At 38.9% G+C, this 15,538-nt stretch overlaps 1 protein-coding gene across 6 annotated transcripts in view; it reads right to left on the bottom strand.

Annotated features, from left to right (window-relative positions):
* The window catches only part of CEP83 (centrosomal protein 83), a 136,220-nt gene that overhangs the window by 45,449 nt on the left and 75,233 nt on the right, over window positions 1-15,538 (bottom strand). For 5 of the 6 annotated variants that reach the window (XR_006265535.1, XM_043447432.1, XM_043447433.1 and 2 more), the window contains 3 exons: window positions 12,716-12,808; window positions 9,905-10,036; window positions 1,322-1,570 (listed from right to left, as the gene is read on the bottom strand). Coding sequence is in view for 5 of the 6 variants with exons in the window: in XM_043447432.1 (XP_043303367.1) it covers window positions 1,322-1,570; window positions 9,905-10,036; window positions 12,716-12,808 (474 nt within the window). In the remaining variant the exon portion in view is untranslated. Of the gene's footprint in view, window positions 1-1,321; window positions 1,571-9,904; window positions 10,037-11,098; window positions 11,210-12,715; window positions 12,809-15,538 lie in introns of those variants that run through there. The other variant, XM_043447434.1, reaches the window with a different exon arrangement.

The following is a 15,538-nucleotide window of genomic DNA, read 5'->3' as shown; positions in this document are numbered from 1 at the left end:
TTGGATTTGGATATTGGATTTTATATACAAACTATGTGCATACTAATTTCCCTCCAGTTCAAATCACTTCACAACTATTCTGAAACATTCTGAAAACATAACATTTCAGATTGCTCAAAATAAATTTTTAAAAACTATGAAACTAGTATATTTGCTTCATGTAAGACACTAAGCATTATCTAAATAAAATGGTAAAGGGGTCCAGAATTTGCCACTGCGACACAAATATTACTTTGAGCTGAAGTCTTCTGAGAATCACAAGACACAAGAAAAACTTTTATCTTGAACTCCTCTTATCTGTCTAAAAGCAGAGCCTCTAAAAAGAATTTAAATGTTAGAATTCCTATCCCCAGGGGTTTCATAACCAGGGAAGACCAATTTCTATCACAGGAGACACCACCACCAGGATAAGAAATCATCTACACAAACATCATCACAAAATTGCCACATCTCCCATTTGTTTTCCTAAGGGCCCATTTATCTTTCCTAAAAGTCATGTTTTCCTATAATTGTCCTTTCTCCCCGTCTCTTTTCCTCATTAAGATGGTATATAAGCCCCAAATTACAATCGTCTCTGAGTCACATTTTTCTGTGAATTCCTGTTTACACACGAGTAAAAATCTGCCTTTTCTCTTGCTAATCTGTCTGTTGTCAGTTTAACTCACAATCCTCAAACACTGAACCTAAGCAGATAAAGGAAAAGTTTTTCCTTTCCAACAATGGAAACCAAGAACTTCGTAGCAGAATACCTCTAAGAGTACTAATGTAGCTCTGACAGCGCTTTTCTTCCTCTAATGAATTGAGGAATGCTTCAGTGAAGGCTTATGTGCATTAGCAGCCAGGCTGAATTTTGTTACTCTGGCACGAAGCTGTCACAAGACACATAAGTGCAGTATTTCTGTTGAAAAGGATTTACGATTGTAAGATCTTAAATCACAGAGTAAGGGAATGACTAGAAAGAAATTGCTCTTTCTGGTTTGAGATGATTTTAGTCTTCAGAAACTCAATTTTTAAAAAAATGTTTGAATATTCTAATCTGTGGCATTGTAAGAGTTAAAACATTTCAGCTAGGTGACATGACTCCCAAAGAACAAATAATCCCTTTGTAAATGTGGTAGCATAGCTATTGCTTCAATCAAGAGCTTTCTTCTTTACAGAAAGTATATCTACTCTTGGGATTCCACAAATGCATCAGCATTAAAGTGGTGAGCATGTATTTATGCTCTAAAAATCAAAGGTCTGTCAACTGCACTTCAAAAAAAAAAAAAGAAAGAAAAGAAAAAGGATGCCATAGTCTACCGGGAAGCAATTAAAACCTTACCTCCAGGGATCTGACTGTAGCCTGCATCTCAGCCAACTGCCGCACCTGAATTCTTTGGGCATTTTCCACCTGAGCACTAGAATTCTCTTTTTCAGCTCTTAATTCTGCTACTTCAGCTTCTAAACTTTTTAATTTCTGATTCAAATGGGTTTTTTCTCGAACAAGCTGGTCCACTCGTTTGCCCTCTCTTGTGGGATCGACACTGTGCAACTGGTTAAGGAGCTCTTTATCTTCCTCCAATCTTGCAATCTAATAATAATTTGAAAGAAAACATATAACCTTAAATTTTCAGCCATAAACATGTTACAAGTCAGCAAATTAAAATTTGAAATTGCACAATACGAAACAAAAAAGCTCAGGTGGTGAATGAAAAAGGAAAGGAAAAAAAATTCTAAAATGTCACATTCTTCATTCTGTACTTGGCACGACTCAAGTGTGAGGGCAAGGACCCTGTCCTATTTTTCTCCCTCCATCTCCTCATGGTGTTTAGCACAGGGCTTCATCAGATGCTAGCTAAAGTTCAAAATTAAAAATAACACTACAGAATAATTTAAAATATGTCAAGTATTTTAAAAATTCATCAGAACATTATAGAGGCTTACACAAGATCAATATGCTGATTACTCCTAAGCTTTTCCTCATGTGACAGTAATTCTTTGGCTATATCTACACTAATAAAATCATCTATTCCAAGGCAACTTAATTTACAAAAAAAGCTGCTTGTCCATATTACTAACTACAAATGTGACTGATGAGAGTTTTAATGACAGCTGAGAATTTATTAAAGCCCCAGCTGTAGTGATGGCCTAGTTCTTAATTCTCAGATGCAAGAAAGAACTGAAAATCACTACCCCAGGGTAATGACAAATCACCAGGGAACTTGTTGAACAGAAAGTCTTCTTATTCATGCCAACCACTGAAACTGGATCCCATGCACCTCAGCATCAGGAGATTTCAAGCTGCTTCCTAACCTCTAACGCACTTCAGAGGTCCCACACCTCCAGGAATGAGGGTCCAAATAATCAAAGTAAAACTCATTCTTTCCCTTTGCTGATCTTTCCAACTCCCTATCCCCAACTACTACCACTAACAAATCTTTGTTGTTAACCATACCAGCTCCTCTTTTTATGTATGGGGTTTCTTTGGAGGATTTAACTTTAAAAAACAAATTCAGTTGTTTAAAAAAGAGAGAGAAATAAAGTTAAAAACGACATCTATAAACACCACCAGGGGTTGTTTTAGCCAGGATGAGCTTAGAAGGCTCACTTTAAGCCAAAAGGACTTAAAATAATGCTCTGCAGCCTGGGCCAAAATGGCCCAAGAGACAACTGATTGCTCACATTGCTATAAATGAATCTAAGAAGTGCGGTCAAGAAGCAACAGTTAGAACCAAACATGGAACAATGGCTGCTGCTGCTAAGTCCCTCAGTCATGTCAGACTCTGTGCGACCCCACAGAGGGCAGCCCACCAGGCTCCTCTGTCCCTGGGATTCTCCAGGCAAGAATACTGGAGTGGGTTGCTATTTCCTTCGCCAATGCATGCATGCATGCTAAGTCACTTCAGTCATGTTCAACTCTCCGCGACCCCACAGACAGCAGCCCACCAGGCTCCTCTGTCAACAGGATTCTCCAGGCCAGAATACTGGAGTGGGTTGCCATTTCCTTCTCCATGGAACAATGGACTGATTCCAAATTGGGAAAGGAATATGTCAAGGCTGTATACTGTCACCCTGCTAAATTAATTTATACGCAGAGTACATCACGAGAAATGCCCGGCTGGATAAAGCTCAAGCTGGAATCAAGATAGCCACGAGAAATATCAATAACCTCAGATATGCAGATGACACCCCTCTTATGGCAAAAGAAGAGGAGGAAATAAAGAGCCTTTTGATGAAGGTGAACAAGACAGTGAAAAAGCTGGCTTACAGGGGTGGCGGCCGAGAGGAGCTACCCCACTTCCGAGGTCAGGGGCAGCGGCCAAGAGGAGCAACCCCACCTCCAAGCAGCAGCTGCTGCGGGGCGCAGGAGGGCTGAGAGGAGCTACTCCACGTTCAACGTCAGGAGGGGCAGCCGTGAGAAGATACCCCTCGTCCAAGATAAGGAGCAGCGGCTGCGCTTTGCTGGAGCAGCCTTGAAGAGATACCCCATGTCCGAGGTAAGAGAAACCCAAGTAAGACGGTAGGTGTTCCGAGAGGGCATCAGAGGGCAGACACACTAAAACCATAATCACAGAAAACTGGCCAATCTGATCACAGGACCACAGTCATGTCTAACTCAGTAAAACTAAGCCATGCCGTGTGGGGCCACCCAAGACGGTCGGTTCACGGTGGAGAGGTCTGACAGAATGTGGTTCACTGGGGAAGGGAATGGCAAACCACTTCAACATTCTTGCCTTGAGAACCCAATGAACAGTATGAGAAGGCAAAATGACAGGATACTGAAAGAGGAACTCCCCAGGTCGGTAGGTGCCCAATATGCTACTGGAGATCAGTGGAGAAACAACTCCAGAAAGAATGAAGAGACAGAGCCAAAGCAAAAACAACACGCAGTTGTGGATGTGACTGGTGATAGAAGCAAGCTCCGATGCTGTAAGGAGCAATATTGCATAGGAACCTGGAATGTTAGGTCCATGAATCAAGGCAAATTGGAAGTGGTCAAACAGAAGATGGCAAGAGTGAATGTCGACATTCTAGGAATCAGCAAACTAAAATGGACTGGAATGGGTGAATTTAACTCAGATGACCATTACATCTACTACTGTGGGCAGGAATCCCTTAGAAGAAATGGAGTAGCCATCATAGTCAACAAAAGAGTCCGAAAAGCAGTATTTCGATGCAATCTCAAAAATAACAGAATGATCTCTGTTCGTTTCCAAGGCAAACCATTCAATACCACGGTAATCCAAGCCTATGCCCCAACCAGTAACGCTGAAGAAGCTGAAGCTGAACGGTTCTATGAAGACCTACAAGACCTTTTAGAATTAACACCCCAAAAAGATGTCCTTTTCATTATAGGGGACTGGAATGCAAAAGTAGGAAGTCAAGAAACACCTGGAGTAACAGGCAAATTTGGCCTTGGAGTACGGAATGAAGCAGGGCAAAGGCTGCTAGAGTTTTGCCAAGAGAACACACTAGTCATAGCAAACACCCTCTTCCAACAACACAAGAGAAGACTCTACACATGGACATCACCAGATGGTCAACACCGAAATCAGACTGATTATATTCTTTGCAGCCAAAGATGGAGAAGCCCTATACAGTCAGCAAAAACAAGACCAGGGGCTGACTGGCTCAGATCATGAACTCCTTATTGCCAAATTCAGACTTAAACTGAAGAAAGTAGGGAAAACCACTAGAGCATTCAGGTATGACCTAAATCAAATCCCTTATGACTATACAGTGGAAGTGAGAAATAGATTTAAGGGACTAGATCTGATAGACAGAGAGCCTGATGAACTATGGACAGAGGTTCGTGACGTTGTACAGGAGACAGGGATCAAGACCATCCCCATGGAAAAGAAATGCAAAAAGGCAAAACGGTTGTCTGAGGAGGCCTTACAAATAGCTGTGAAAAGAAGAGAAGTGAAAAGCAAAGGAGAAAAGGAAAGACATTCCTATTTGAATAGAGTTCCAAAGAATAGCAGGGAGAGATAAAGCCTTCCTCAGTGATCAATGCAAAGAAATAGAGGAAAACAAAAGAACGGGAAGGAGTAGAGATATCTTCAAGAAAATTAGAGATATCAAGGGAACATTTTAGGCAAAGATGGGTTCGATAAAGGACAGAAATGGTATAGAAGCAGAAGATACTAAGAAGAGGTGGCAAGAATACACAGAAGAACTGTACAAAAAAGTTGTACAGTTCTTATCATGACCCAGATAATCACGATGGTGTGATCACTCACCTAGAACCAGACATCCTGGAATGTGAAGTCAGGTGGGCCTTAGAAAGCATCACTACGAACAAAGCTAGTGGAGGTGATGGAATTCCAGTTGAGCTATTTCAAATCCTGAAAGATGATGCTGTGAAAGTGCTGCACTCAATATGCCAGCAAATTTGGAAAACTCCACAGTGGCCACAGGACTGGAAAAGATCAGTTTTCATTCCAATCCCTAAGAAAGGCAATCCCTTTGAGAATGCTCAAACTACCGTACAGTTGCACTCATCTCACACGCTAGTAAAGTAATGCTCAAGGCTTCAGCAATATGTGCCAGGCTTCAGCAATACGTGAACCGAGAACTTCCAGATGTTCAAGCTGGTTTTAGAAAAGGCAGAGGAACCAAAGATCAAATTGCCAATATCCGCCGGATCATCGAAAAAGTAAGAGAGTTCCAGAAAAACATCTATTTCTGCTTATTGACTACGCGAAAGCCTTTGACTGTGTGGATCACAATAAACTGTGGAAAATTCTGAAAGAGATGGGAATACCAGACCACCTGGCCTGCCTCTTGAGAAACCTGTATGCAGGTCAGGAAGCAAGTTAGAACTGGACATGGAACAACAGACTGGTTCCAAATAGGAAAAGGACTATGTCAAGGCTGTATATTGTCACCCTGCTTATTTAACTTATATGCAGAGTACATCATGAGAAACGCTGGGCTGGAGGAAGCACAAGCTGGAATCAAGATTGCTGGGAGATGTATCAATAACCTCAGATATGGAGATGACACCACCCTTATGGCAGAAAGGGAAGAACTAAAGAGCCTCTGGATGAAAGTGAAAGAGGAGAGTGAAAAAGTTGGCTTAAAGCTTAACATTCAGAAAACTAAGATCATGGCATCTGGTCCCATCACTTCATGGGAAATAGACGGGGAGACAGTGGAAACAGTGTCAGACTTTATTTTTTGGGCTCCAAAATCACTGCAGATGGTGACTGCAGTCATGAAATTAAAAGACGTTTACTCCTTGGAAGGAAAGTTATGACCAACCTAGACAGCAGAGCAAAAAGCAAAGACATTACTTTGCCAACAAAGGTCCATCTGGTCAAGGCTATGGTTTATCCAGTGGTCATGTATGGATGTGAGGGTTGGACTGTGAAGAAAGCTGAGTGCCGAAAAGTTGATGCTTTTGAACTGTGGTGTTGGAGAAGACTCTTGAGAGTCCCTTGGACTGCAAGGAGATCCAACCAGTCCATCCTAAAGGAGATCAGTCCTGGGTGTTCATTGGAAGGACTGATACTGAAGCTGAAACTCCAGTACTTTGGCCACCTCATGTGAAGAGGTAACTCGTTGGAAAAGAGCCTGATGCTGGGAGGGATTGGGGTCAGGAGGAGAAGGGGATGACAGAGGATGAGATGGCTGGATGGCATCACCGACTTGATGGGCATGAGTTTGAGTCAACTCCGGGAGTTGGTGATGGACAGGGAGGCCTGGCGTGCTGCGATTCATGGGGTCGCAAAGAGTTGGACACGACTGAGCGCCTGAACTGAACTGAACTGAAAAATCAACATTCAAAAAACGAAGATCATGACATCTGGTCCCATCACTTTTGTCTATTATAATGTAGTTCAGAGTAATCTGAGAAGGGTGTAAATTAGAGAATTTGGAATATTTTAAATAAAGGAAACACCTGGACCTAAAGCAGCACTTCAGATAGAACTTTAGAACCCACCAGAACAAAAGTGTTCTGAGAGATTTAATGATGTCTACCAACTTGATTATGTACATGTCAGCGTTAAGGACCCAAACAAGGAGGCATAATCAGTTCTCCTGCTATCAGTGCTATAAGGAAAAAAGACCATGTGGTAACAGAGACCCAGAAAACTTCTCCTTTTTGCCATAGGAATTTTGGCTTCTCATGATCCCTACATAAGCCAAGGTAGAGCACATCCAGTTTGGGACACATGATGGAACAGTCTCAGCGACCTGTCATTATGTATTATATCAGTTTTTCATATGGTGCAGTGCTCACTGCCCTCTCTCAAGATCTTAATACTTCTTCACTGGATTGCTCTTTCACTCATTCAGCCTACATCACAATCACCTGAACCTAAAACTCTCTGTATTGCTCTTCATTACTATTTGCAGAATAATATAAAATCAGAGTCCTAATAAAATGAAAACACAGTAGTACCACTTCCAAATAACAATGTATGCAACTTCAGAATTTCATTTGTATAAAATCCCAGACTTAATGTCAAACGCACTTAATACAGTCAAACGCACTAAGAAATCATGACATATCTTTTTCATAAGATATCTTCTTTCATGTAATTTTTAAAATTTAAAATATCATGAGGAAAATGTGAATTCCTAGTGCTCCTCAGGAAAACACTAATAATAAAATCTTCTTCAAGTATTACCATATGAACCAAAACACTAAAGAATAGGAGAAGTGAAAATGTACAAGTATTGTGTGAGTCCTTAATTAATGCAAGAAAATCCAATTATTTTTAATACACCAAGATAATATATTTTATACCAGTTAAAATTATAAAATTTATAGATGGCAAGGGGAGGCCTTACTTTGAAGTTTTACTGCTGTTTTGCAATCCACATCATCTCACTAGCTTTTACTTTAATTGTATAGAGAAACTGGAGTGTAAAGATAAGTGATGGAATGAAAGCAGACACCCAATTATCCACTAATTAATACTGCTCCTGCATAATCAACTGGGAAGTAGAAAGAAGAGAATTTCGGCCTTATTAGAAAGTTTCACTTTTCCAGCTTTTACTAATCATGGCATAGAGCTAGCCATTTATGTCCAGATTTCTAAGAACGTCATAAGACACTCCAATTAGAAAATTAATGATGCCACTGGCATCTTAAAATTTTTAATGATTATCATTTGGTCTTTCATGGATGAAAAATAGAATAGCCATCAGATTTCAGATGCAGGTTTCATTCTTTAAAAGAAAAAAAGATAAAACTAAGAAACGAGAGAGTACAAATAATCATTACCAGATAAACATCAACCAACATCAGATTTTAAAAGCAAAGTATAAAAGAGAGCATCATTATCTTTAATTTCAGTAGTTACTCTTCAACATATTAAATCTACATTTTAAATTTGAAATTTTTATCATTCCTTTTCCCAGAGGAAAAATTTTATATGTAGTTCCCTTAAACGGATTCAAAATCTTATATAAATCAACTCATTTCTCTACAACATTACAGTGGTAGATGGCCCCTAATTAACATGGCAACCTCAAATCATTAGTAATTTCAAATTTAAAACTCTGGGCTGGGAGTTGGGGTACGAGAGTTCTGTTAACTTGGCTAATGAGTTTCTGTGAAACTTTGGGCAAGTCCCTTACCTTGTGCTTCACTGTCTCCATTTAAAATGGAGAAAATAAGACAGTCCTGCCCCATCTCACTGACCATAATAGAAGTGAGATCCAATGTTTAAAAAAAAAAAAAGGCCATAAATAATTTTTTAATGAAAAAGACTATTATTTTTAGTTTTTTAGTACCAAATTCTTAATGGACTCAAATAATCTGAAGTTCATTCAACCTCTTACATTTCAAATAATCATGGAGCAATTTGCTCACTAATAAAAAGAAATCAGTTTGATCTAACTAGTAAATGTTAAAGGAAGGACAGTATATTTTAGCTCTTAATTCCAACTAAAGACAATGCAATAAATATATGATGAAGATATGTTTGTACACAGAACACTCCCCATAACTACAGACAACAAGCAATTTTTTTTATAAATTCAACTAGCATTAAATTCTTATTTGAATGAAAGTGTGTTAGTTGCTCAGTTTTGTCCCACTCTTTGCGACCCCATGGACTGTAGCCTGCCAGGCTCCTCTGTCCATGGAATTCTCCAGGCAAGAATACTGGTGTGGGTGGCCATCTCCTTCTCCAGGGGATCTTCCCCATGCAGGGATTGAACCTGGGTCTCCTGCATTGCAGGCCGGTTCTTTCCCATCTGAGCCACCAGGGAACATAGCAGGATAAAACTGTTATCTCTCTCTTTCCATCCTGAAAAATCACCTAAAAATAACATGAAGAATAAGAAACACAAATTTCATTTTTGGCAAGTTTAGGAGACAAACCGCAAAATGAGCACAGAGGCCACCTAACTCAACAGACACACAATACGGTTGTAGACTACAGGCATTATTACGGTTGTAGATGTCAGAAAGAATACAGTGATGGTGAGGGGCACGATCTTAGGGGTGATGGGCACTCCCTAAGGCATAAATTCCTTAATTTTATCAGTAGAAATAAGGAGCATCAGCTGACAGCCAGAGCTCTCCTGAATATGCTTTGATTTTAATAAGTAGAGGGGGACACTGCTAACCAAGCAATCACAGAGACAAACTTTATTTGCAAAGAGAAGTCTGTCTCTGTGGTTACACATCTCCATTACTGAGGAAAAAGGAAAGAGGGAAAGAAGAAAAATTAAGTCAAAAAAGAACATTCACAAGAAAAATGCTGCTACAGAGCAGATGAAAATAATGACAAAAATGCTGCTACAGAGCAGATGAAAATAATGACAAATATTAGTCATATAATTATTAGCCAATAAAACAATTATGCAATCAGCTCTAAGTTGGGATTCACAAAAAATATATAATCATAAAATTTTATTGATTAGTAGCATAACGACTAAACCAGTATAATCAGTCACTCACCTCTGATTTGTGTTTTATTTCTTTTTCTTCTAAAATACGTGCAAATTCTTCTTTCTGGTGTTCAAATTCTGATTTGAGAAATGTATGTTCATAGCGAAGCTTATTATATTCAGCTCTATACTTTTCCACTTCCTAAATTTAAAAAGATTGTAATTTATCACAAATTTCAAAACGAAATTTATAGTTACTTCAAAAATCACTTTTGCAAAAAATTTAAACTGTTTTATACTGAAAGCCAATCTAAAAGTAAAAAATAAGCTTAACAGAAGTATAAACAAACTTTGGAAAAGTCCTCATGACAAGAATGCTACAAACAGAATTAGCATACTCCTGAAAAGGTATTAATAAAGCAAGTTATCATAAATCTCATTTCCTCATTGATTCTCATAATAGAAATGTGTAGCATGTCAGAAGTTTTGACTTCTGGGCTTAATAAAATAATATTTAAGAATGTAGCACACCTTTCAAAATAGATTTAAAAGTTAATTCTATGAGAGAGTAGCACTGAAGTATTCACACTACCATGTGTAAAATAGCTAGCTAGTGGGAAGCTGCTATATAGCACAGGGAGTTCACCTCAGTGCTCTGTGATAACCTAAAGAGATGGAATCGGGGGTGGGGGTGACAGGGAAGCTCAAAAAGGAGGGTATATATGTTTACATACAGTTGATTCACATTGCTGTACAGTCAATATTGTAAAGCAATTACATTCGAATTTTAAAAAATAATAAAAATAAAAACTAATTCTATAACATAAAATACCCCCTTAAAAGTCAGAAAGGATGAATTCTAAGTATGTAAATGGTTATTTGAATGCCTAGCATAGTAACCTAAGGTTCAATCAAATGTTATAATGATAGTCCAAGTCAACACACCAGTCTGAAGTATAACATCAACCCTCCTGACTAACCAACAACACATGCAATACCTATGATCCAATTCTGTTCCCTAACACTAAAAAGTTGATGGCCTTCTGAATCCCAATAAAAACTTAGGCAACAGAGCAAGAAGATGTGGGAGACACTATTTCAACATGCATCAAGAAATTAGTAAGGAAAGCATGCCTCCTAAAATACTCAGCTCACTGTAAATCTTCAGTTGAAAGATTTCTAAGTCAGTTTATTGACCAAGAAAGTGGGTTTCATGATTTTATTATGGACATACTTTGATTAAAAAAAAAATCCTTTCACTTAACTTGATCATCTAACTCAGGTTTAAGTGATTTTGTTATATCCCAAATTTAAATCTACTCAGTTCAGTTCAGTCTCTCAGTTGTGTTCGACTCTTTGTAACCCCATGGACTGCAGCACACCAGGCCTCCCTGTCTATCACCAACTCCTGGAGTTTACTCAAACTCATGTCCATTGAGTCGGTGATGCCATCCAACCATCTCATCCTCTGTCGTCCCCTTCTCCTGCCTTCAATCTTTCCCAGCATCAGGGTCTTTTCCAATGAGTCAGTTCGTCATATCAGTTGGCCAAAGTATTAGAGTTTCAGCTTCAGCATCAGTCCTTCCAATGAATAATCAGGACTGATTTCCTTTAGGATGGACTGGTTGGATCTCCTTGCAATCCAAGAGACTCTCAAGAGTCTTCTCCAGCACCACATTCAAAAGCATCAATTCTTTGGTGCTCTTTCTTTATAGTTCAACTCTTATATCCATACGTGACTCCTGGAAAAAACCACAGCCTCAACCAGATGGACCTTTGTTGGCAAAGTAATGTCTCTGCTTTTTAATATGCTGTTCAGGTTGGTCATAACTTTTCTTCCAAGGAGTAAGCGTCTTTTAATCTTATGGCTTCAGTCACCATCTGCAGTAATTTTGGAGTCCAAAAAATAGTTTACTACTACTAAACTGTAATGCTTTGGTTACCAACGAGGGTGATATTCAAAAAATGAGTTTATCAAGCCAGAAAATCATTTAGAAAAGAGGATTCCACAACTATTTTGTGCAATGGCAGTATCACTAGACTACAACTTTCCAAAGGGGTCCATTGTGAAGGGGACAATATTCATTTGCATCTATAAGATTCAGTATATTTATTAAATAATGTAACATATAAAATGTCTAGCACAGTTACCTAATATAGTCAGTATTTGTCATCTTTTCCTGTTCCTTTATCAAACAATTAGTCACATTATACTAACATTGCATATGAGGAGACATCTCAATTTGAAGAAAAACTAACAAATTTTTACTTTTCTGAGGTTGCTTGAAATTCATTCTTTCATTCAACAAATATTAATTGAGCACCTGCTGTATGCTAAGAGTTTCAACAACTTGGACTATAACAGTCAACAAAAACAGATAAAGGTTCCTCTTCTCATGCAACTTATATTCTAGCAGTTGTAAAGAGAAAAATTTTAAAACAAATACAATAAATATATAGCATATTCAGAAAATTATAAATATTAGAGAAAAATTAAAAGTAAAGCAGAGTAAATGGGCATCCAAAAATCTAAAGACTGATGGAAAGTCAGGCTGCAATATTAAATGGAGGCAGTAGGTCAAAGTAGGCCTCACTGGGAAGGTGAAATTTCAGCTGCCTTGAAGATGAGAAAGTTAACCAAGAGATATATGGCAGGAGTAATAGGTACGGCAAAGCCTCGAACGGCACCATTTCTAGAGTGCCAACACCAACAAGGTTAATGTGGATGGAGGAACAGGATCTTATCCTGTGCAGTCTTGAAGGGCATTATAAGGACTTTGAGTAAGAACGGAAGCCACTGCAGGGCTTTTGAGTAGGAAAATGATGTTTTTCTCATTAAGCCTTTCACAGTCTAATGAAAATATAAATACAAATTACTTACTTCATCTAGATTCCTAAAACGTTCTCTCATTGGAGTTTCCAGCTCTTGTTGTATTTGGGCTCGTAACAATTCCAACTTTTGTGGAGTTAATACCTAATACGTGGAGAAATACAAACAATTCTAAATTCAAAATCACAAATATTAAATTCAGGAATTAGACAAATTTTGAAGCCTCTCTCCTAATCATAACAGTGAAATTCAACTAACAGAAATGTCGCAACATACTTAATTTTACAGTAATCATTATATAAACAGAACCATCACCTGAAACAACGAAACTCAATTTCAAGCTCTCAGAGATTAACAGACTAACACACAGAGTCAAACTTCATAAAGATTACAGAAATTTACCAGGAAGTTTGTCTCTCCCCACAATTAGTTCAAAATCTCAAGTTAAAAATAATTTACACACATAAATACCTAAGAACAGGCAATATAGGTTGACCAGACAAGATGAACAAAAAAGATATTCAGTACAGAAAGAATGGCACATCAAAGGAACAGGAAAACTAATACTTATGTAGAACACAAAATCAAAGAATGGATAAAATATTAGATTCACTAGGGAGAAAAATGATCCTCAAAGGTGGCCTTAAAGGCATTTTAGGTAGAACCACACTAAGCACTACAGGAAATTCAGAATTCTGGGACCCTCCGTCAATACTGGTAGTAATCTCCAGACTCTGTAACAACCAAGACCATGCTGAAAATTCTGTTAAACACCGCCCAGGTGACGTGCATCCTGGCTGGAAACAAAAGGGAAAGGGGAGCCATAGAGTAGAAGGTTCCTGAATACCAAGTTCATACTCTTATAACTTACTCCATACTTATTTAAAATTTTTCTTTTACTTAAAATGAACAAACATAATTACATAAATAAAATAATTCAAACAAAATAAAATATAAAAGGAAAAATCTGTCTTTTTCTCACTTCAGTCATCTAGCTTCCCTCTTAGAAACCAACCAGTGTCAGTAACTTTTGCAGATTTCTTGAGGCAGTCTATAATGCATAAGCACATATACTACGTTCAATTTTTACAGAAAGAAAGGCATACCATACACATTTTCTGCACCTTGTTTATCCATTGAAGGTTTTTGAGCTTAAGAATGGCAACATCATATGTTCATTTTAGGAAGAAGCAAGATGGATCAAAAGTGCTGGTAGGAAAAACTGGTGGCTATAGGAAGGAGAAGCAGTGAATGGGGCTAGAGAAACCAAAGAGAAAGTTCCTCTAATAAAATGGTTTACGATGTCAAGAGACTAATAATTGAGTCCAAAGTGCAAAGTAACTGTTTCAGTTAGTTCAGTCACTCAGTCGTGTCAGACTCTTTGTGACCCTATGGACTGCAGCACACCAGGCCTCCCTGTCCATCACCAACTCCCGGAGCTTGCTCAAACTCATGTCCATTGAGTTGGTGATGTCGTCCAATCAACTCATCCTCTGTCGTCCCCTTCTCCTCCTGCCTTCAACCTTTCCCATCAGAGACTTTTCCAGTGAGTCAGTTCTTCGCATCTGGTGGCCAAAGTATTGGAGTTTCAGCTTCAGCATCAGTTCTTCCAATGAATATTCAGGACTGATTTCCTTTCGGATGGACTGGTTGGATCTCCCTGCAATCCAAGGGACTCTCAAGAGTCTTCTCCAACACCACAGTCCAAAAGCATCAATTCTTCAGCGCTCAGCTTTCTGTATACTCCAACTCTCACACCCAGACATGACTACTGGAAAAACCACAGCTTTGACTAAATGGACCTTTGTTGGCAAAGTGATGTCTCTGCTTTTTAATATGCTGTTCAGGTTGGTCGTAACTTTTCTTCCAAGGAGCAAGCGTTTTCCAAATTTGCTGGCATAGAGAGTGCAGCACTTTCACAGCATCATCATTTAGGATTTGAAATAGCTCAACTGGAATTCCATCACCTCCACTAGCTTTGTTCATAGTGATGCTTCCTAAGGCGCACTTGACTTCACATTCCAGGATGTCTGGCTCTAGGTGAGTGATCACACCATTGTGGTGATCTGGGTCATGAAGATCTTTTTTGTACAGTTGTTCTGTGTATTCTTGCCACCTCTTCTTAATACCTTTTGCTTCTGTTAAATCCATACCACTTCTGTCCTTTATTGTGCCCATCTTTGCCTAAAATGTTCCCTTGGTATCACTAATTGTCTTGAAGAGATCTCTAGTCTTTCCCACTCTTTTGTTTTCCTCTATTTCTTTGCATTGATCACTGAGGAGGGCTTTCTTATCTCTCCTTGCTATTCCTTGGGACCCTGCATTCAAATGGGTAGATCTTTCCTTTTCTCCTTTGCTTTTTGCTTCTTTTCTTTTCACAGCTCTTTGTGAGGCCTCCTCAGACAACCATTTTGCCTTTCTGCCTTTCTTTTTCTTGGGAATGGTCTTGATCCCTGCCTCCTGTACAACGCCATGAACCTCCATCCATAGTTCTCAGGCACTCTTGTCTATCAAATCTAATCCCTTGAATCTATTTGTCACTTCCACTGTATAATCATAAGGGATTTGATTCAGGTCATACCTGAATGGTCTAGTGGTTTTCCCTACTTTCTTCAGTTTAAGTCTGAATTTGGTCACAAGGAGTTCATGATCTGAGCGACAGTCAGCTCCCAGTCTTGTTTTTGCTGACTGTATAGAGCTTCTCCATCTTTGGCTGCAAAGAATATAATCAATCTGATTTCGGTGTTGACCATCTGGTGATGTTCATATGTAGTCTTCTCTTGTGTTGCTGGAAGAGGGTGTTTGCTGTGACCAGTGCGTTCTCTTGGCAAAACTCTATTTGCCTTTGCCCTGCTTCATTCTGTACCCCAAGGC

This window comes from Cervus canadensis, chromosome 25, assembly GCF_019320065.1.
Source record: "Cervus canadensis isolate Bull #8, Minnesota chromosome 25, ASM1932006v1, whole genome shotgun sequence".
NCBI lineage: Eukaryota > Metazoa > Chordata > Mammalia > Artiodactyla > Cervidae > Cervus > Cervus canadensis.
The sequence above is the reverse complement of the archived record's forward strand: the minus strand, read 5'-3'. Positions and strand labels throughout refer to the sequence as shown.